The sequence below is a fragment of the Malus sylvestris genome, chromosome 17 (genome assembly GCF_916048215.2).
Source record: "Malus sylvestris chromosome 17, drMalSylv7.2, whole genome shotgun sequence".
NCBI lineage: Eukaryota > Viridiplantae > Streptophyta > Magnoliopsida > Rosales > Rosaceae > Malus > Malus sylvestris.
In genome coordinates, this window is record NC_062276.1 from 13866013 (window position 1) to 13888499 (window position 22487).

The 22487-nt window shown below is 35.3% G+C and overlaps 1 protein-coding gene and 1 long non-coding RNA gene across 2 annotated transcripts; one reads left to right on the top strand and one right to left on the bottom strand.

The window, feature by feature from the left end:
* On the top strand, positions 1–1769 carry LOC126609943 (uncharacterized). Its single transcript, XR_007618329.1, has 2 exons — positions 1–1174; positions 1291–1769. It is a non-coding gene; the product is annotated as an uncharacterized LOC126609943 (long non-coding RNA).
* A 12062-nt stretch (positions 1770–13831) lies between these two features.
* Positions 13832–19469, bottom strand: LOC126609863 (GDSL esterase/lipase 1-like). The gene is made up of 5 exons (XM_050277794.1): positions 19175–19469; positions 18945–19066; positions 14930–15160; positions 14579–14831; positions 13832–14350 (listed from the first exon to the last, which is right to left on the bottom strand). Exons 1-5 carry the CDS (start codon positions 19425–19427, stop codon positions 14121–14123), a joined length of 1089 nt encoding a protein of 362 aa, XP_050133751.1. The 5' UTR covers positions 19428–19469; the 3' UTR covers positions 13832–14120.
* Positions 19470–22487: the final 3018 nt, after the last annotated feature.

A 22487-nucleotide genomic window follows, 5' to 3' on the forward strand; every position in this document is an offset into this window, starting at 1 on the left:
GACTTTTTATGCACAAACACATGATGAAAACATGGAGATAGCTTTGTGACTGTTTTTTTCCAAAAAGTGAAATAGGTGTCCTTTTACTCTCTAAAATTCTCTACCTCTACATGTGATCAATCCTTTTATCTTATCCAATTTGTGGCATTCCACTTTTGCCAGTTCATTTTCCTATCTACAGCTTCTTCAGTCCCTTTTCATATGCATACAGACAAAATAGCTCTTTCATGTAGGATGTGTATGGTTTAAGCCTTTAATGGTTGTGAAGCAATTAATCACCACTATACCCTAATGCCAAACTTTTCCCCTTTCTTTCTTAGAATGCCTTTTTAAACTAACGCATAGAAATTGGGTTAACCTACTTATAATAATTTGATATCTAATTGGCCATTCATTGGAGTTGAATCTGAAATCTTTTATTTACAAGTAAAGAGGAATGCCGCTAGATCATAATACTATCTGTGTAACTGTAATTTATTTTGGAATTAGGGGAATTCTACCGTATCAGTTAACTGATGACATGGTGACCTACTGAATAATAACTGGACGCTACGTGTCAATATGAGGCCCACGTGAATATTAAAAAATTAAAAAAATATATAAAAAAATAAAAAATAAAAAATTCTGGGCGTCCTACCTCACCCTTCCCAAACCCTCTCCCTCCTTCTCCCTCTCTTCCCTGCACCCATCCTCCCCGCACACCCACATATCTGCCCTGCTCCCTCCCTTCTCTCCTCTGCACCCACCCAACCTCTATACGCTACCCACCCCCACCCTCTTCATCTCCCCTCCCTTCTCTCTCCTCCACCCTCTTCACCCAATTCCTCCCATCAGATCGTCGCCGTATTCGAAACCCCCAAACCCGTCGCCGTCACCAAGGCCTCCAAGATCAAGACCGTTCAGCGATCGAGACGGCGATTCGCTATCTCCAAAACGCCGATCCGCTACTGGCTCCGTGGGAGATCAGCGACTTCGAGGAGCAACGAGAAGAGACGATCTTTAGGTTTTCGAGCAAGGCGGCGTCGGGTCGGGTCGAGTCGAGAGTGGTAACCGGTTCCCGTTGAAGAAGAGAACCGGGTCGAAGGAGAAGAAATGTGTTGATGCTGAAGCTGAGAAGGATGAGGAAAGGTGGAGAGCGAATCACTCATGCTTCATTTCCCTTGTTCATGAGATGGTATCTCTCTCTCCCTTTAATTGTTTGATCGAATTCAAGGCTAATAGGGTAGGACTATTACCTTACTTTAGCGATTTTCCTTTTTAAGATAAATCAAAGGTTAATTTCTCTACTAGGAAAGGGGTTGGTGTTTGCTTGAAGAGGAGGAAAACTGGGAAGAATGTAGCTACTGCCCAACGTGGATGGTCTTCTTCCACAGTTAATTTCTCGATTTTCCCTCTCTTTCTCGTTTCTGTTTGGTTGCTTATCCAAAAAGAAAATAGGGGTTTTACTGTTTTTACGCCGCTTAGAGAAAATGGGGATCGCGAGGCTCTCATTTTTCTCTCTCGGTCTCCGATTGGCCCCATTTCCGGCGGCTCACGGGGTTGGGTCGATGGAGAAAGGTTGGCGGCTGGTGGGCTTTTTCCCAGAAGAGGGAGAGAGACAAAGACAGATGAAGAAAGGAGGAGGAAGGAAAAAGAATATTCTTACTTTTTAATTTTTTTAATATTCACGTAGGCCCCATATAGACACGGGACTTAACGGATGTATGAGACTGATACAAATTTAACACTTTAAGTATGACTCTGTAACGAAAAAAGTTTCATGTACTAAATATTGAAACCCACGAAATTTGAGGGTAGTAAACTGAAATTAACCCTAAATCAAAAGACAAATCCAAAAGAAAATTAAATAACAGTAAATAAGGAAAAATCATTGTAGCAAAAGAACTGAGAAATGTCAATTTAGGGCTATTTATTGAGCTTAGACTTTGCAGACGCATCCAAATTTCCAAAGCCTTTGGATTTAACAAAAATATAAAAGATGGACCTGCCATTATTTTCTTAATTGACATGAGACTGATGTTTTGTGATAGCAAAAATTAATTGATTTTACACCATTTACTCTACCTACCACTAATATGGATTTCTTATGCAATTTGACTCGTCAAAAAAAAAAAACCACTAACAACACAGATGAGCCCTAATTTGACTCGGCATTGAACATTTCTTCCGATTGATTAAATAATTCTTCCTCTTCTTGATTGATTTCCCACATCATCTTTGAAGAAGAAGACGAAGAAGAAGAAGAGATTGTAAAAAGGAAGCAGAAACTATGAATAATGATAGAGATTTTGGTGAAGAAGGAAACATAAACTATGAATAATGATAAAGATTTTGAGAAAATTGGTGTGAGATTTTTGAGGATGGATGGTGGTATATATGAAGGATTCAGAAAGAATTAGGTTGTAGATAATGCCACGTGGCATGCTGTCATTCGTTAAAAATCTGGTGGAAATCTAGCCTCAAAGATTGTAATCGGATTATGACACATAGCACGATGTGATTGATTAAAAATTTTATTGGAAATCCATCACCAATAATTTTTTTTTCAGATAATGACACGTGGCGCAACGACAATGATTAAATTTTTTATCGGAAATCCATCACCAATAATTGTCTTTGCAGATAATGACACGTGGTGCAACTAAAATGATTAAAAATCTTATCTAAAATTACAAATAAAATTATTTTGAATTATTTTATAAATAAAAATATACAAATATTTTATTGCTATTGGCTTTTCGGATAATGACACGTGGCGCAACGAGAACGATTAAAAATCTTATCCGAAATTACAAATAAAATTATTATGTATTATTTTATAAATAAAAAAAATTATTGCCAATTGCTAGGGCTATTCAATGCAGGGATGGAGATGCAAAAGACAATTGCCACGACAATTACTGTTATTTAAGGGTAATTACTGTTTACTGGATGTATTAAATAATGAATAGCCTTGGTGGAGGGCTCGAGTTGCTCTAATTCTAAGACGGTTTATATATAATCACGTTTGGCTTTTAATAACTTGAAAATGATATTAAACAAATATATCGTGGAAATGTGGAGCTGTTTAAATCCATGCACTAACTTATGACCCAAATTAGAGTAGCAAGTTGAGTGACTAATTAATTTATCAGGTATCGATGGGAAAAGTTTAATTTATAAACAAGCTCAATATCCTTTTTAAAAGAATGATACTATCTACACATTTATTTTTGTCTTTCATATACTATCTGTTAATTTCTGTCTTTTTATCTTCAATTCATTTGATCTGACGGTCGGAAATTGAGATAAATGTTTGAAAGGTAAAAAAAAGGTATCAACGAATTTATTTTAGAGTATATGATGATCTGTCATAACACGAGTGAATTGTAACAATACATAGTGTTCTAGTCTTGTGATAGTTACATCGAAAACTTCTCGAATGAATTAGTTTCTTGGTTTTCTTACATGTACGTAGACCTGGTGATAGTTTCGTGTCTACTATGTTCGTGTCATTTTCGTGACATACACGATATCTTAACGGAGTGTCATGTCAAACCTGTTAAAATGAACGTGTAATATCCGTTAAAATTAACGCGTAATATAACCTAACTCATTACCCATTAAAGAAAATTGATTTCACTTCAATAAATTATCAAATGAAAAACGTCATACTACATTAGTATCTACATACCACGTTGTCACTAAATTAGTACCTACACTCCCAAAACTCTAAAAATTCAAACGACGATGTAACCAAAGTCAAGGCGAAGAGGATGCAATCACGACTATTGGCATATTTTTTTACATTTTTCACACTTGTAAATTAATTATTATGAATTGTTTCAAATTTTCAACTCCACCTAAACACATTGTTCACGAGGGTTGAGAGGGTTTTAAAAATCCAAACGACGGTGTACCCATCATCAAAGCGTAGAGGATGAAATCACTATGATTTTTTTTTAATGTAATTTGATTTTCCCACAAAATACCAAAGCACATCAAAAACTTCATAATAACTAATTTTAAGTGCGCAAAGTGTGAAAGAATGTGTAAACGCTCGTGATCACATCTTCTACGCTTTGACAATGGGTACATTACTGTTTGAGTTTTTAAAACCTCCAAACTCTCATGAACAATGTTTTTAGAAAAGTTTAAAATAAATAAAAAAAGCATGATAATTAATGTACAGGTACGAAAAATGTGGAAAAAAGAGAGGAGAAATTAGATTCTCATCCTTCATTTTGCTACTCCTTTGATTAAAACCTTATTCCTTTTCATTTTTTGATCAAGGTTCTTGGTATTAATAGCATCATTAATTATTTCAATAATAAAATATTTTTTATTTCTAAATATATTCACTTAATGTTAAAAATGTTACCATTAGTATATTTATATATATGGCTAAATTTTTTATCATATATTTTTATTTTTAGTTTGTACCCTTTTTCAATTTCCAACCCCTTTTTAAATTTGTACCAATTTTCTTTTCAGTTTTAATTTGTACCCATATATTAATTTTTTTTGTGCCCATATTTTATCAAGTTTTATTTGTATTTGTACCCATATTTTATTTATTTATTTGTACCCATTTTTAATTTTGCTAAATGTACCCATGCTAATTATATATATGTAACATCCCACATTGCTCGGGGATGTGGATCCTGTAAGTATATTCTCATCTCTACCTAGCACGAGGCCTTTTGGAAGCTCACTGGCTTTGGGTTCTATCGGAACTCCGAAGTTAAGCGAGTTCGCGCGAGAGCAATCCCATGATGGGTGACCCACTGTGAAATTCTCGTGTGAGTTCCTAGAAACAAAACCGTGAGGGCGTGGTCAGGGCCCAAAGATGACAATATCGTGCTACGGCGGAGTCGAGCCATGGATGTGGTGGGGGTCTGGGCTGGGATGTGACAATGTACCATTTATGTAATTTTTTTCAAAATTTTAATCTTAAAATGTACTCATTTTTAAATATATCAATTTGTTATATGTAAAATGTACCATTTTTTATATAAAATATATTCAATTTTTTTTTCTAATCCATTTTTAAACTTATATGGGTACATTCTTTTTACTTTGATTTGAGAATGTATCCATGTTAAGTTTAATCGAAGAAATTTACTAATTTTATTAAGCCTAATATCTGTTGACTTTTGTATTTTAGGTAGGATCCCTAATTGATATGTAATCCCATGTAATTAGTTTTCTTTCCTTTTATGTTAGGGTTATACACCTATAAGTTCCTCTTATTGAGAAGAATATATCATTATTCAAAGCATTCTCTACTTGGTACCAGAGCCAGAAAAACCCTAACTGGTATCACGTGATACCACCATTGATTCCCCGCGGTGCTGAGTTGTTCAGCACATCATCTCGAAAAAGGCAATCCTCCGCTCCAGTAGCACTGCGCCTCTGATCAGCGAGCGGCTGCTGTGCCGTTGCTGCCCCTCTGAAGAAATCACAGCGAGCGACCGGTTTGCGTAGTCGTTGCTGTGCTCAACCAAGCGCAGCGAGCAACCTTGCGTTGTTGTTGTCCAAGAAACTGTGAATCAGCTATACTGCTGTCCGAAATCCGTTGAAACTTGCCCGAAGAAATTTGTTGACTCATCCACATCACGCTGGAGAGCCTGACTTGCGAACTCATCTGAGAATCGCTGCTGCAAATCAGAAAACCCAGACAACCCCTGCTACTTCAAGACTGCAGACTCGTACCAGTTTTGTATTTAAGTTTTGTATTGTATTAAAGAAAAAACAAAAAGGGAAGAAAAAAAAAAGAGAAAAAAATATATAGATCAGCTTTGCTTTATATATTGCTCTCTTTCTTTTGTTTTGTCGTTGGTGGGCTACCTTGTTGGCCCATACTGATTGGTTTCTTAGGCTCAGCTTGCTTGGAGGTCTAGGCTACATCAATCAAGGACTTGTGGACTAATTATAACTATTTGGGAATGGCCTCGATTACCGAAGCTAAGATCCATTCTGAACACATAGCCGAGAAAGTGTCGGCCTGTCTTAATGATATAGGTAATGATGGTAAGGCTTTCCAAGTTTCTACCTCTGTTACGAATAATACATGGATAATTGATTCTGGTGCTACTGAACATATGACTTGTGATTCTAGACAGGTAGAAACCCTAAAACCATTCACCAAAACTGTCGTCAGTGTCGCCAATGGTAATCTTTCCCCTGTTATCGGGGAAGGAACCGTCTCCCTTTCAGATACCCTTAGTCTTGATACCGTACTTGATGTGCCTTCTCTTGACTATAATTTATTATCTGTTGCTCAAATAATTGTCGTCCTGCATTGTCTTGTGATTTTTTGGCCTTCTTTTTGTGTTTTTAAGGACATTCGGACTCGCAAGACGATTGATTATGGTATTAGGAAAGGGAAGCTTTACTACTTGGAGCTGACATCAAACAGTTCTCGAATGTTGACTCAAGCTCTTGCAATGGACGAAAATCCGGGGGATAGGAATAAAGCTTCGGAGGTTTGGTTGTGGCATCGTCGACTTGGACATGCTTCTTTTGGCTATCTACGGATGTTGTTTCCTAGCCTGTTTGTTAAACATGATGTTTCTAGCTTTAAATGTGGTGTTTGTGAACTAGCTAGAAGTCATCGTGCTTCGTTTCCATCCAATTTGAATAAAAGTTCTGTTCCATTTATGATAATTCATTTTGATGTTTGGGGTCCATCTAAAACTGCTACATTTGGTGGTGCTCATTGGTTCGTTACTTTTATTGATGATTGCACACGTATGAGTTGGGTTTGTTTGATGAAATCCAAAGGTGAAGTTACTTCTTTGTTTCAACAGTTTTACAAAATGGTACAAGTACAATATAAGCCACAAATACAGGTTCTCAGGAGTGATAATGGTGGCGAATATGTTAACTCTAAACTTTGTGCCTTTCTTGATCATCATGAGATTGTTCATCAAACTACATGTCTATATACTCCATAACAAAATGGGGTTGCCGAATGCAAGAACCATCAGCTTCTGGAGGTTGTTCGTGCTTCTTTACTCGAGGTTCGTCTCCCGTTATCCTATTGGGGAGAAGCTCTCACCTCAGCTGCGTATCTCATTAATCGTGTTCCATCCCGATCGGTTGATTTTCAAACACCCCTTCAGGCACTTTCTTCACATGTTGATGCTCCTGCAGTCCCTAATCTTCCACCTCATGTGTTTGGTTGTGTGGCCTTCGTTCATCTTCATAAACAACAGCGAAGTAAGCTTGAACCTCGAGCCTTACGATGTGTGTTTGTGGGGTATGCATCAAAGCAGAAAAGATACCGTTGTTATCACCAACGACGAATAAGTTGTTTGTCATTGTAGATGTTGCGTTTCATGAGAATGATATGTACTTTGCCAATCCTGAGTCTTCACTTCAGGGGGAGAATCAGAAAGAAGTTCAAACTCTTGATTATACTATTCCAGATATAGATAGAGTGAATGATTTGGATTTAAGTGGTGATGTCTTGGAAATAAGTGGTGATCATTCACACGAAAATAATGATGTGAATGAATTGGAATTAAGTGATAATGTCTTGGAGACAAGTGGTGATCATTCACATGGAAATAATGTTGAACACCTTGAAAGGGACGAGTCGACATCGCCAGATAACTCACTGCCTGATAGCTCACTGCCAGTTTCCTCACCACCGGACAGCCCTGTGTCGCCAGCTACCTCACAGTCGATCTTGAGTCCTAATAACCATAATCAATCGTCTTCGATCCCGGATGCACCACCACCACGTCGTCTCCCTGATCGCGTCAACCGAGGTATTCCTAAACTTACTTATGAAGCCGACCCTAAATGCAAAACTAGGTATCCGGTGAGTAAGCCCAACCCTGAGTCTAATGTGTTATACGCGTTAAGTAATTATGTGTCTACCAGTCACCTGTCAGAATCAAATAAGTCATTTATGCATCAATTATCTACTGTATCTATTCCTAATAGTGTGCATGAGGCTTTAACTGATCCATGTTGGCAAGTAGCAATGAATGAAGAGTTGAAGTCTTTGAATAAGAATGCTACCTGGGAGATCACAGATTTGCCAGCTGGCAAGAAACCTGTGAGATGCAAATGGGTCTATACTGTGAAATACAAAGCAGATGGGACGGTGGATCGTTTCAAGGCAAGACAAGTAGCAAAAGGATACACTAAAAAATATGGAATCGACTACACAGATACATTTGCACCTGTAGCCAAGATCAACACAGTTCGTGTTTTGTTGTCCTTAGCTGCAAATCTTAATTGGCCCTTACAACAGTTCGATGTGAAGAACGCCTTCTTGCATGGAGACTTGACAGAAAAGAAAAGTGTGCAGGTTGAAGAAATCCTTGTATGGCTTGAAGCAGTCTCCTCGAGCATGGTTCGGAAAATTCACAAAATCTATCAGAGCATTTGGTTACAGACAAAGTAACTCTGATCATACTTTGTTCCTGAAAAGACAGAATAGGAAGCTTACTGCACTTATTGTGTATGTAGACGATATGGTGGTAACAGGTAATGATCTGGAAGAACGTGCGGCTTTGCAAAGATACCTGTCTACAGAATTTGAAATGAAGGACCTTGGATCCCTGAAATATTTTTTTAGGGATTGAGGTGTCGAGAAGCAGTTCTAGAATTTTCTTGTCTCAGAGGAAGTATATTATTGATTTGTTGCACGAAACTGGCATGTCAGCTTGTCAGCCAGTAGCTACACCTTTAGAAGAAGGATTGAAGCTTAGTGTTGATCTTGATCAAGTACCAGTTGACAAAGGAAGATACCAAAGGTTAGTAGGCCGTTTGATGTATTTGGCACACACAAGACCGGACCTTGCTTATGCCTTGAGTATAGTGAGTCAATACATGCATGATCCTGGAGAACAACATATGAATGCCGTGATGAGAATATTGCGATATTTGAAGGGAAGTCTGGGCAAAGGAATTTTGTTTAAGAGGAATAATCACTTTAGTGTTAAAGGTTATACTGATGCAGACTGGGCAGGTTCCATTGATGATAGGCGCTCAACATCAGGTTACTTTACGTTTGTTGGGGGTAACTTGGTTACATGGAGAAGTAAGAAACAAAATGTGGTTGCCCGTTCCAGTGCAGAAGCAGAATACAGAGGTATGGTTTTGGGGATTTGTGAAATTTTGTAGCTTAAGCTTCTGTTAAGTGATTTGGGTATACAACATGATCAGCCCATGAAATTATTTTGTGATAATAAAGCTGCTCGTGACATTGCACATAATCCGGTACAACATGATAGAACAAAGCATGTTGAAGTTGATCGATTCTTCATCAAAGAAAAATTGGAAGGGAAAATAATTAAAGTATTGGCGATAAGAACAGAAGATCAGTTGGCAGATATCCTCACAAAAGTTGTTTCGAGTCACAAGTTTTCAAGTTTCTTACACAAGTTGGGCATGGGCGACATATATGCACCAACTTGAGGTGGAGTGTTGACTTTTGTATTTTAGGTAGGATCCCTAATTGATATGTAATCCCATGTAATTAGTTTTCTTTCCTTTTATGTTAGGGTTATACACCTATAAGTTCCTCTTATTGAGAAGAATATATCATCATTCAAAGCATTCTCTACTATATCTTCTTTTTTTTTTTTTTTTTTTTTTGTGATTTTGAATAATGTACCCATGTTTTGATACAATAATTTGTTGGTTAATTTTTTATGAATGTACCCATGTTTACACACACACACACACACAATAGTATGTTTATATTTTAATATTTTTAAGCCCACAAATTATGGTTTTTTATTTAAAATCTCATTAATATAAATAACTATAAATTTCAATTTTAATTTAAAAAAATATAGTAACGTACATAGAAATAAATTATCACATTAATTTCAGAGACTTGGATAAAAAATTGAAAACCAACAAGGTTTTAGTCAAAGAATATTCATAGCTAAGGACCGCATCCAAAGTCTCCCAAAAAAATAGTATAAAAATGCTCGTGATTGCATCAACTTTTAAAACCCTCCAAACCTCAGGAATATTTTTTTTTGTTTGAGTGCAAAAGTAATAAAAATTCATATTAATTAATATACAAGTGTGAAAAATGTAAAAAATAAAAAATAATAATAATACAAACGTTCGTAATAACAAGCTCTACAACTTTCATGAAGGAGTTAACTCCACACCATAATCCATAAATTACAGATTTATATTTAACAGTCAATTGTCGTTTACGTTTACGCTTTATTCTTCTTACCAAATTTCTTTTTTTTTTTCTCCAGAATTTCATTTTTAAATACATAACATTTTAACGGTTACTGAAAGATAAAAGGTTTATATCGTTGATATCATCTTCATATTTTTACGGGTAACGCCCTCCGATCCAACCGTTTAGCACATTCAGCAGATTGTGCTGCTCTTGGCGCCAAGAACCTAGATGCCCGAAGTATCCAAAACAAGAAGATCGAAGAAACGGGTAACGCGCCCTCCGATCCAACCGTTTTATTGTCGAATTTCTGGCCAGTAAACAAAGAAGAACATCGAAGAAAATTGAAGAGGGAGTTTGGAGTGTGATTATTTGGGAAGTGTAAAATCTAAAAATAAAATAATATCACACCCCAGAGTGAAAAGGCATGGCATTTACTGAAGATCAAGTAACAGGGGTGTGTAGAATATCAGAAAAGTATTAAAAAAACTAAAAAAGCGTGTGGGTAGTAATTTTGGTTGTGTGAATATCACTCTCTTAAAAGTTATCAAACAAACTTTTTTTTTTAAACAAGTTAAAACAGGTTACCAGTGGATACTTGTTAAGAACCTTTTATTAACGAATGACCTGATTAGTTGATGTCTTGATCCAATATTCGTTATTTTTGTGTCAAATTAACAGACCGTGTAAGAAATTGATAAGTGCACTCGTGAGATCAACTTCCTTTGTAGGGTTTGACACTTTCATGACAGTAAAAAGGCCTTTATATGGGGCAGATCAATTCTGGCTTAATTTAATCTTCGGTGTATATGTAGCTGCAAGCCTGCAAGTTTCGGGATGAAAATTTCTGAGCTTGGCCAGATAACTTTAACCCTTGAAAAACTGTGACAGTACCGGACCACAGATGCTTAACACAGAGAACTGATTAATATTAAATAAGATTTTAATACATTATAAATGATATATGTAATTATTTTTGAAGTACGTACTACTGAGTATACTAAAAAATTAACGGTTAAATTTTGTATATTTGAATCTAATAAATCCTTGCAACGATTAAATTATGCATATTGAGTGGTGCGTAACATTATAGTTAGACTCTGTAAGAGCTTAATCAAATAAAAACCACATATTTTAAGAAAAATGTTGACCTGACATAGGGGAGACACTGCCCTCACATGTTTGTCTAATTAAGAAGAAAAAGTTGTAGAATATCATAGGAGGGTTCACTGGTTCAGTGTTTGATTTTGAAGCACATTTCTGTGGGAGCACATGTTGTCTTCTTCACTTAGTGGGAGGGTTCAGTGTTTGATTTTGAAGCACATATTTATGTGGGAGCACATGTTGTCTTTTTCACTCAGTAGTTCTGTAACCATGGATGAGGATCCTCTTCCAATTCTTTTTGTGAGGATCCCGGTGATTATTTTATTGTGTCAATTTATCTTACATTGTACGGTTAGTTTTCATCAGAAATTGTTTGTGTTCAAATCTAAATAAAAAAAATTCAAAATAATTTAATACCATACAATATACAATAAACGGACACAATAAAATGATCTCCGAGATCTTCACAAAAAGAATCCGAATAAAATCCTATTCCCTGTAACCATATCCATATGTGGTCCTGTCTTGGGTTCATTTCAAGAGTTCTGAGGTTCCATTTGATGCATAAAACGATTTTCACATTGTTAAATCTTTGCTCCCTAGCACACATTAAAAATAAAACATTTAACTATTGCGTAAAAATAAATTTGAATCATTAGTGTAGGCAAATAATCTTTTATATTAACAGTTTCCAATAAAAAAAATTTCTTTTATATTAACCAAAATTTTTAGTTCCCTTGAAAATGATCCACCAATGTATATATCAAGCTTATTCCTTCCATTACCTGCTATGAAAAATATTAGTACTTTATGTTTATTTTATAATTAGGTTATTTTGATAATTTACATAAAAGAATTTCTTAAGTCTAGATCTCTATAAATATAGCTTGTAATTCAAAATGTAATTCTCAACTTGTGGCTGTCTCGACAATATTTTTTTTTTGTTTTTTCCATTGATAAAATAATATCCGTGAACTTCATAGTTTGATTATTCTTCACACTCTGATTTCTATAATTGAGGTAGATAGAGAGTGAAGAATCCGTGCACCCTGCAACCAGAAGACAAACTCAAGCCCTATTACGAAAGACTTTTAACATCGTGTTAGAGCATTAGCCCAAAATTAAGCAGTTAAAGACAAAGCCAACAATGCTTTACCAAGCTTACACTAAAAACTGATTATTTCTAAAGAAAAAGAGGGCAAGTTCCTTAAAATGACAGCTTCAACTAAATCCTAAAAAATATCAATGTTGATGCTAGATTGATATGATATCACATTACAAAGGTTCAATATTTGACAGTAAACCCCTGTGACATTTGTGGTCCACTCCATATTAACTCAGCTAATTGGTAGTTGGTCCATTCAGTGGCATGACCACCATGATTGCTGCATAATTCATATGTTTCTGCTTCAGTTTCTCCTCAACCACAACCAGATCCTCTATATCCTCCACTGCCACAACAAGCAGATCTACCATCCTTGAAACCTCACAATCCAATAGCCAAAAGTAAATTTAAAACCATGAAAGAAATCATAAAATTCTAAAAGGAATTTCTAGCAAAACTTATGTTGTCAGACTATGAATCTCTGAACTACACATTTCAAAGAGAGTTAAAACTAGTCCATCATCTATATTCAGCCTTTGGGGGGGGGGGGGGGGAACATTTCTGTTTAATATAATGGTAAGAGCGTACCATATTTGGAAGGGTTATAATCAAATATTAAATACTTTGACTCCTGTTAATTTGGTCTCTAAATTCTTTAGAGCAATAGACAGAGTTCTATTGTGTAGTCTGGCAAGTGTGGATTGTTCTTCAGCAGTCACTACCCAGTTGGGCCAGTTCAGGATTTCCTGTTTTGATTTTAGGTTTGCAGCCCAAAGGTCCAACGTTCCGAAATGCAATTTCCTTCCTCCTAATTATATATTTCCTATACAATAAAGTTCGGTTCATTTAGTTCAAGCCAAAATATTAAACATGGACTATCAAAATCCAATTTATATTAGTCAAGTTTGTGATCACAGTTGCTACATTGCCTTTTGTGGTTCGGAGAAGCACACAAATTCTTGGGTGTTCTTGAGTACCCAGTATTCTGGGTATTTTAACAGCTAGATCTTGATTGTTAAATTTAAACAAAAATCTAATGGTTAAAATACCTTAAATACTCGATACTCCAGAGTATCCACGAAAGTCCATTAAGAAGCATTTGGGTTTTAGAAAGAGAAGGTAAATTATTCATTGCCTACAATGTGAACAAGTAAACAGCTTTTAACAGCAACTTCTTGGCTTTTTTCCTCACCCAGCTTATGAATGAGTGACTTCTCTACAGCCTTAAAATGGCTAAATTGAGTTGGAAGACTTATCTGGAAAATCAAAGCACCTTCAGCTAGGTATTAAAAAAAAACCATTTGCACATAATTTATAGCTGATTTCCTAATTTGACTAACTAGATGTCAGATCTTTAAGAGTCGGTCTAGCGACTCAGTACTAATCAATATCAATATAGTCCTCAACTCAGTTAATTAACTTCGAAGCCTAGCAAGTATAGAGTTTATCATAAAAGGATTAGTGAACACATAATAGAATCCTTCACAATACATTGTATTTTATTTTGTCAATCTTCTGATACGACACCAAAATATAAGCAAGATGTCTATGTTGACATGCTATATAGTTGAACGAAAAAAGGGAGGGTGAAACAAAATAAAAAAGAAAATATTTTAATCACAAGGAACATTATTATCTTTGAACTAATACAAAGCATTTGTCCGAATTAATGAAGATGTAGTCTGATCATTCAAATTCAGACAAACACTTTTACAACACGTGTTTATTTAGATTTATATATAAAGTTTATACTGTGCTTAATACTTAATTAGTTTCAAATAGTGTTTTCAGATTGTAACCCACAGTGGAATTCGGAGTCCCAATCCAGAATTGCTTGGCAAGCTGCTCGTATGCCCTTTCAGTTGGATGAAAAGGATCAAAGAAGACATATTCACTAACATTGTGACATAAAGAGTAACCTCCCTTCACTCCACAGCTCAAATGTCCTCGATATGGACCACTGCCGCAGCATGCTGCCTTTCCTTCCACAAAACCTTTGCCAAGTACAATACCACAATTTATTGATTAATAATATGAAATTATAAATGAAATATCAGAGTAAACCGTGCATATATATATACACATAATAGCACTTTGAAAAAGTCGTCATGCACTTCTTAAGTGCTATTTCTCCTTGTGTATTATAAGGTAGCAGTGCATGATCGCCTTTTAGAGTTGCAATAACAACTTTTGCAAAAGATTATGAACATTGTTGTATATACCATATTTGGAAGGGTGATCTATTCTGCGTTTCAGAAACTCATAAGCTTCAATGAGTGAGTATCGAAATCCTTTGAGTTCATTCTCTAGCTTTTGCAGGGTTTTGAGAAGTGCTTTATCGTGGAGTACCACATATGGTGTAATTTCCTCAAAGCAAGCACCATTTTTATTTTCAAGTGCTCTTCCGTATGGAATACAAGCAGCAGGCCACATGCCAAGAAACCCAAAATTTCTTCCTCCATTCCTGTATATTTCCTAACACATCAAAATTCTAAAATATTAATACTTATATAGGAAAAATATATCTTGTCAAATTAACTGTATTTATTTCTTTTTTCGGTATTAAAATTTACCTTGATCGCTGAAGTTATGTTGCCTATCACCAGTCCTACATATTTCTCAGGGGAGTAGGAATGAAGCACACTGGAATTTTTCTCAAAAGGGACAATGTAATCGTTGCTTCCGAAGGCAAACAAGTAAACAGCTCTTGATAGCAGAGTTGTGGCTTCATCATGCCCTAGTTCCTGTCTCAATGACTTTCTAACGCTTTCTAAATTTGAGAGTTGAGAAGGAAGGTCTATCACCTGAAAGGAGGTTACAGAACAATGAATTCCATCGTAAAGAGAAATATTTGATGTATGATATATATGTAAAATAAATGTAATAATTCTCATATGACCTATGTAATATGGGATTTTATTTTTATGAATTGTGGTGCTTTAAGAATAATAAGCTATAAAGTAAATATTTTTAAGAGGGTTATCAGTGGGAGAAGGAATGTCGCATCGTCTAGTAAATTTTAATGTAAAGTTAGCTGGATACAATGACTAAAATGGATAGGATGTTCAAAATTTTATGTACTGGACATTTTAGCAAAAAAGAAGAGTTGCGTTTATGGTGGTGGGTGGTGACCACGACGATGGTGGTTAGGAGTTGCGATAATGGAAACAGTGGGTGGAGGGTCAGTGGGGGGATGGTAGGGGTATTGGTGCGGGTGACGGTGGTGGTGGCTGCAGTGGTAGGCTGGTGGAGTTGTATAGGTAGAAATGGTGGTGGGAATGTTGGCTGTGGCGACTAAGTTCAGGCACTGGCAGAGCTGGTGAATGTGGTGGTGGCGGTGAGGGTTTTGTTGGCGCATTGGTGGTGGGAGTGGTGGAGGCAGTGGTGGGCTGGTGGAGGTGTATAGGTAGCAATGGTGGTGGGTATGTTGGCTGTGGCGACTAAGTTGAGGCACTGGCAGAGGTGGTGAAAATGGTGGCGGCGTTGGTGGTGGGAGTGGTGGTGGCGATGGTGGTCTGGGGTGGTTGGCAGTGGCAGTGGTGGCTAATCTAGGTGGGGGATGGTCGAGTTGCTCCCCAAGGGATAGTGTGCAAAAACGCGAAAGAAAGACAAGCAACTAGTACAAAACTTGAAAGATTCATTAAAGAACAGTGTTCAAGATACCAAAGTGATTTTTGAACGATTTATGAAGGAAAGGGCATTAAGAAGAAGAAAGCACGGGGCTTCATTCTTGTAAACTCAAAGAAGGAAAAATTGGAACTTCAAGAAGAAGATGGAAACAAGAGGGCTCAAAGTGGCATCGTTAGAACAAGAAAAATAGAGAAAATATATCTCTAATATCAATAATAACAAAATACTAAAAATATGACTTTAACCCTCAAATTCAAATTTTCCCATATAAAACCCAACATAATATTTTTACTCAAAAAAACCTAGTGACTAGGATCCACCTAAGTGAATTCATTAATTACATATTACTTTACACATTTTACATTTTTAGATGCCTAAAATACCCCTATTGCATACTTGATGTGCACAATTAATTCTATGCAGATTGTGAAGAGAGAGTTAATGATTTTGCAAAAAGAAAAATAAGACATTAATATTAAAAAATTCATTGCATATTAATATCAAATATGAGAATTGTTGGCTTAATTCTATGTATCTGACATTATGAGTTTATATATATATATATATATATATATATATATATATATATATCTTTACAAAAAGAAAAACCTAATATATGTAATAATACATAAAAAAAAAGTAATTTACGTACCATGTACAAAAATGTTATTTGATTCAAAATATGTATATATGTGTGTGTGTGTGTGTGTATTTATATAATTAGACCATATTAATTTACTTACTTACTATTTGAAATGTTAATTTCCAATTATGCAAAATATTGTATACCAACAACAAAATATTTCATAAACTTAGGAATTGGATCATGCTTTTTGATTTTATCTTTTACCTACAAACAATCATATACATATTACTTTATATATTTTTACCAAAAACCGTCCCTAATAGGCTAATATATGTAATAATACATAAAAAATAATTTACCTACCATGTATACAAAAATGTTATTTGATTCAAAATATATAATCTAGGTTTTCTCCAAAAAAAAAAAAAAAAAAAAAAAATATATATATATATATATAATCTAGGTGTGGTATATATGTGACATCCCACATCGCCCAGGGGAGTGGATCACGTAAGCCTTATATGTATATTCCCATCTTTACCTAGCACGAGGCATTTTAGGAGCTCACTGGCTTCGAGTTCTGGAACTCCGAAGTTAAGCAAGTTAGCACGAGAGCAATCCCATGATGGGTGATCCACTGAGAAGTTCTCGTGTGAGTTCACAGAAACAAACCGTGAGGGTGTGGTCGGGGCCCAAAGCTGATAATATTGTGCTACGGTGGAGTCGAGTCTGGGATATGGTGGGGGCCTAGGCTGGGATGTGACAATATATATATTTTTATATAATTGGAACAAATTAATTTACCTACCTACATATTAATTTCCAATAATTTACCTACAAAAAATTATACCCCGTGTGTAATATAATATCTTTTTTTCACTAATACATGGAGAATAATTTACTCATAACAAGAAGAAATATAATTTGATGTATTACATTGAAAAATATGTCATACCTATATTTATACAACAATAAAGAGTAAATTGTACAAATGGTCCCTCAACTTTAATCAAATTGGAGCAATGGTCCCTCAACTAAAAATTCATTACCATTGGTCCCTCAACTTATCAAAATGTGTAGCTATAGTCATTTTCATCAATTTTGTCAAAATAAGCTATGTTGGAATGACCATTTATATAATTAGGGTCCCTCAACTCATCAAAGTGTATAATTATGGTTCTTTTCGTCAACTATGTCAAAAAATTTGTCAAAACGAGTTATATTGTAAGGACCATTGCTACAATTGGATTAAAGTTAAAGGACCATTTCTCCACTTGAATTAAAGTTCAGGGACCAATGGTAATGAATTTTTAGTTGAGGGACCATAGCTGCACGTTTTGATAAGTTGAGGGACCAAAGGTAATGAATTTTTAGTTGAGGGACCATTGCTCCAATTGAGTTAAAGTTAAGGGACCATAGCTACAATTTACTCAACAATAAATCGTGCCTAATATATGTAACAATACATGAAAAATAATTTACCTACAAGTTAGAGAAGTGTTATTTAATTCAAAATATATAATACGGATTTAGTATAATTTTTTTTAATAATTGAAACAAATTAATTTACTTCCCAATTAATGCAAATTATATATATATATCACTAAAAAGGTAAATTTTTGGTATGATATGGATACAATTAATGCAATACAACAATTTATATATTTTATTTCACTTTTTCTACAACTTTTAATTTGGAATAAATTTAGGGATTTGGGAAAGTGGCATGGGTGTAAATAAATTGTATTAGTAGGTCAATAGTATTCCAATGTGGCTGCATATTTTAAATTTGGGCTTTTGTTGGACGTTTATATGTAGATGAGTTTTTATCTAGGAATCATGAATTGTAAGGGCCAAAATTTAAAGCACCCTAAAAAAAACATAACTAATAGAGACCACTCCTTGTTGTTTGAAGAAACCCTCCGCTTCAATTGGTATTTTTTCATGAAGAGCAAACATGAGATAACAAATCCAGTCTTTCACTAAGATTTCGAATAGCTATCCCGAATTCAAGTTGATTATGTTTCGCCTCTTCCTCGGAGAAAGACGATCAAACAATTCCCAATCATGGTGAGGAAAGCTGAAGGCAAGAGACAAACAATTGAGGCAAATTTAGCTCTCAGACGAGCTAGGACACGAGTAGAGGTTATTAATGTGATGTCGTAACTAGTCTAGTTGGTCCGCCCGAATAAGCAAAATAAGGTGTATAAACAGAACTTCTGTTTATACACCTTATTTTGCTTATTCGTCCCTAATTTTGTTCCTGCCGATTGAATAAAAATCCATTCCTATAAAATTGGACCTATTTCAAATTTTCCCTTACTTTTTTTAACCAGATCTACCCGAAAGTGTCACAATTACATGTCACATACCAAGCCTTGATTAATTTCAACCAAAGCACCAGCTCCAGCAGATGCAAAGTTTACTCCATATCTGAATTCACGATTACCAGGCTGTAGATATGGTGGAATCAATGGCAACTTTGCATACTCAGCTGCATCAATAAAATTTAACAATTCCATCATGTGCAAGTAGTAATATTTTATATATATATATAAAAAAAAAAAGAATCATACCATTGTAATTGTTACACATAACTTACCAATAAAATCTGGAATTAGACGACCATTAGAAAATCGCCCCGTTGAGGAGTGATTAAAGAAGGTTTCACCATATGGAAAAAAATTTGCTTTTGAAGTAGTGTTGAAGTAGTCATTATTTCCAGCATCAAATATGGAATCCCCAAGAATGAAAAGGGGTACATGTTTTATTGGCATGCCATGACTTTGGGACGTTGTGATAAGAAGGCTAGCAAAGAAGGCAAAGGCAAAGACTTGGATACTTATATTCGCCATATCGAGGAACTAGATGTATATTCACTGTGTGTAGTCTCAATTGATATATGTGTTTGTGTGTGTGTGTGTGTGTATATATATATATATATACAGTTCTTTGAGTACACGCAACGCCGTAGTATATGCACCTAAACATTTAATAGGCCCACTGAGGTATATCTATTTAAATTGTGTATATCTATATTGAGTTTTGAACTAAATTACTTCATTACTTTATGGATTTTTTTTATTAGTACACCACCTATAGTTACTTTATTTTTTAGTCGAACGATAGCGTTAGTAAGTTAGATGTTAGATTAGTCATCGACAGAGTTCGAAACCACACCATCATGCAAGGCCACGATACTTTTCTATCAATGTGGTAAAGGGTCACTGACACATATCAGTTTATTATTAAATGATCATTTATATACACTAACATGAAATGACTATTTAGATCATAAAAAATTATAAAAAAAAATTATTTTCTTAATAAACCCCAAATTAATTAAAAATATCAAACTTTCCTAAATCCCTAAATCCTTGTTTTCACTGTTTAGACGAATTTGACCGAGCTTAACAATAGCAATAAGTCTTGTAGATCTCACTGTTCTCTTCAAATCTATGTATTACATGCTCAAAACTAACACGTCAAACCAAAATTATATTAATTTGGATTGCTTGAAAAATCCAAAAGATGAACTTTCGAGATATAGCCATAACAAATAACTTATTAACCCACAAATTACCAAGTAGTCACTTGTTTTAGTTGATTAATCGCGGCTTTCATCTTTTAATTTTATAGCATATAAAGTAACCCAATTTCTAGCCGGCATCACACTATATCTATGGTATTATTTGACCTCAGCAGTAGAATAAACATGAAACATATGTGAACTTGATTCATCAAAAGGCATTAGCATGTGGAAGTTGCCGAGAACCCATAGAGTCGTTACTTTTTATTTTTTATTTTTCAGTCATTGTCATTTGGATATCAAGGAAGGGGAACCATGTATTTGGTGTTCTTTATAAATGTACCTAAAAGTTAGGTACGTATTGCTCAAGTAATGACAAGAGTGGATGAGACTTGCGTACATCTATTCAAACTGTGTGGCAATCAGACTACGTTATATCTATGGGGAATTGGATCCTCTCCGAGGCAATGCCTCGGGATCTTACTGATCGGACAACATGGACTGTTAAATTTTGATCCAACGGTTACAAATAGAGGATCTCTCTAAAAGTTATAATAATTGTAGCCGTTATATTAAAATCTAACGATCCATGTTGTTCGGTCAGTAGGATCCCGAGGCATTGCATCGGAGAGGATCCAATTCCTATCTATGGTATTATTTGATGCAGCAGCAGTATGTAGGGACAACCTGTCTACCGCGTGTTAAACATGTGGACGTGATTCATCAAAAGAAAGGCATATATATACATGTGGAAAACGCAGAGAACAACCTGTCTATTGCGTTGAGTCTGTTTTTTTCTGTGTGTATGTACATAAGGACATTGACTTTTGGATCGCAGATAAGGAAGGGGGCGGACCAGGATCCTCTCCTGAGCTAAGGATGAAGATCCTTCTCATTAAGGGATATGGGCCGTTGGATAAAAATCCAACAGCTACAATTATTATAACTTTAAAGGGACCCTCCTGTTTGTAGCCGTTGGATTTTCATCCAACGACCCACACTCATTGATGAGGAGGATCCTCATCCTTAGCTCAGGAGAGGATCCTGGTCCGAAGGGGGCCATGTATTTTATCTTCTCTGCTTTTTTCTATTATAAAGACGTCCTATCTAGGATTTATTAGTCAAAACCTGTCACAAGAATTAAGTTGGAAAAGTTAAAAGCATTTCAATTTTGGCCAAAGGAATTAAGTTGGAAACTGGAATCACATTCTATTTGCTAATTTCTTGTGTTAATCAGGTACATAAGAGGACTGAAAACAATATTCAGGGACGAAACCGATCTTCTCCGGTGTTTAAATATCTCATATCTTCTGTAGTTTTGTAAAAAGAAGAGTTTAAATATGCTAAACCTACTCCAACTAACGAGATTTTTTGTAATAAAACCTCATATCTGATAAATTATGCAAGTAGTAATTACCAAGTTGAGAACAATATCGGTGTTGTTAAAAGTGGGCCTTTGGCTCGTCTCTCTGATAATTGGTATCAGAGTCAGGGAGCATGCATGTACTATACTACCACGTGATGGGTGGGTGCCCTTGGCCCGCACGATAATGGTAGGCGGATGAGTCCCACTAGTAGAAAAAAAAAAGCTCATCTATCACGGTCAATGCCTGTGGTAAATTGCAATCCACCACGGACATTATGCCTATTAGTAATCTGGATGTGATAGAAAGTCACAGATTTTACCATGAGTTATGCCCATTGTAGAATTGTAATATAACCACAGATTGTGCCCGTTGTAGATTAAGATCTAACACCACGTGCACTATAACCGTTGTGGATTACAAATTGCCCACGGCTAATGCCTGTTATAAAAAAAATTCCAAAAAAAAAAAATTGTTTAATAAATGTATTATATAATATTTATAAACAAAATTACAAATTTACTATAGTATAACAATTAAATAAAAAAAATCATAGATTCAAACATTATAGTGGTATACTAAACTAAAGCTAACAACAAAAAGATAAGATATACAAAGAAATACCAAACTATCCAGAGACCTCCAACAAACAAGGACATTGTCACTAGAAGACTCCACATTTCTTTGAACACCTCTAAACAAAGGACCTTGAGAGTGAACTACTGCCCCTAATGCTTGAGCCTCAACAATTGTTGCATCTCTCTATTTGGATGGACATAAACATATGGATCAAGAAAAAAAATCTTGTACTTGTATAGGTAGAAATATACATTTGATCTTAATCAAGAAAAGTGAATAGAACTCTTGAAAAATTACATGTTCCTTTACCTGTTAGGATGCTCTCATACATACTTTAACAACCACTCTAGGCTCTGTCAAATGTAGCACATTGTCAGCTACGTTAATATACAATGATTATATTAAATTGCAATTGAAACTCTTAGGAACTTAAATGGAGAAAT

Coding starts and splice junctions, on each gene's coding strand:
- LOC126609863 (XM_050277794.1), bottom strand. CDS start 19,427: ATGGCGAATATAAGTATCCAAGTCTTTGCCTTTGCCTTCTTTGCTAGC. Junction 19,067..19,174: donor TCTAATTCCAGATTTTATTG/GTAAGTTATGTG, acceptor TTATTGATGCAG/CTGAGTATGCAAAGTTGCCA. Junction 14,832..14,929: donor ACATAACTTCAGCGATCAAG/GTAAATTTTAAT, acceptor TTGATGTGTTAG/GAAATATACAGGAATGGAGG.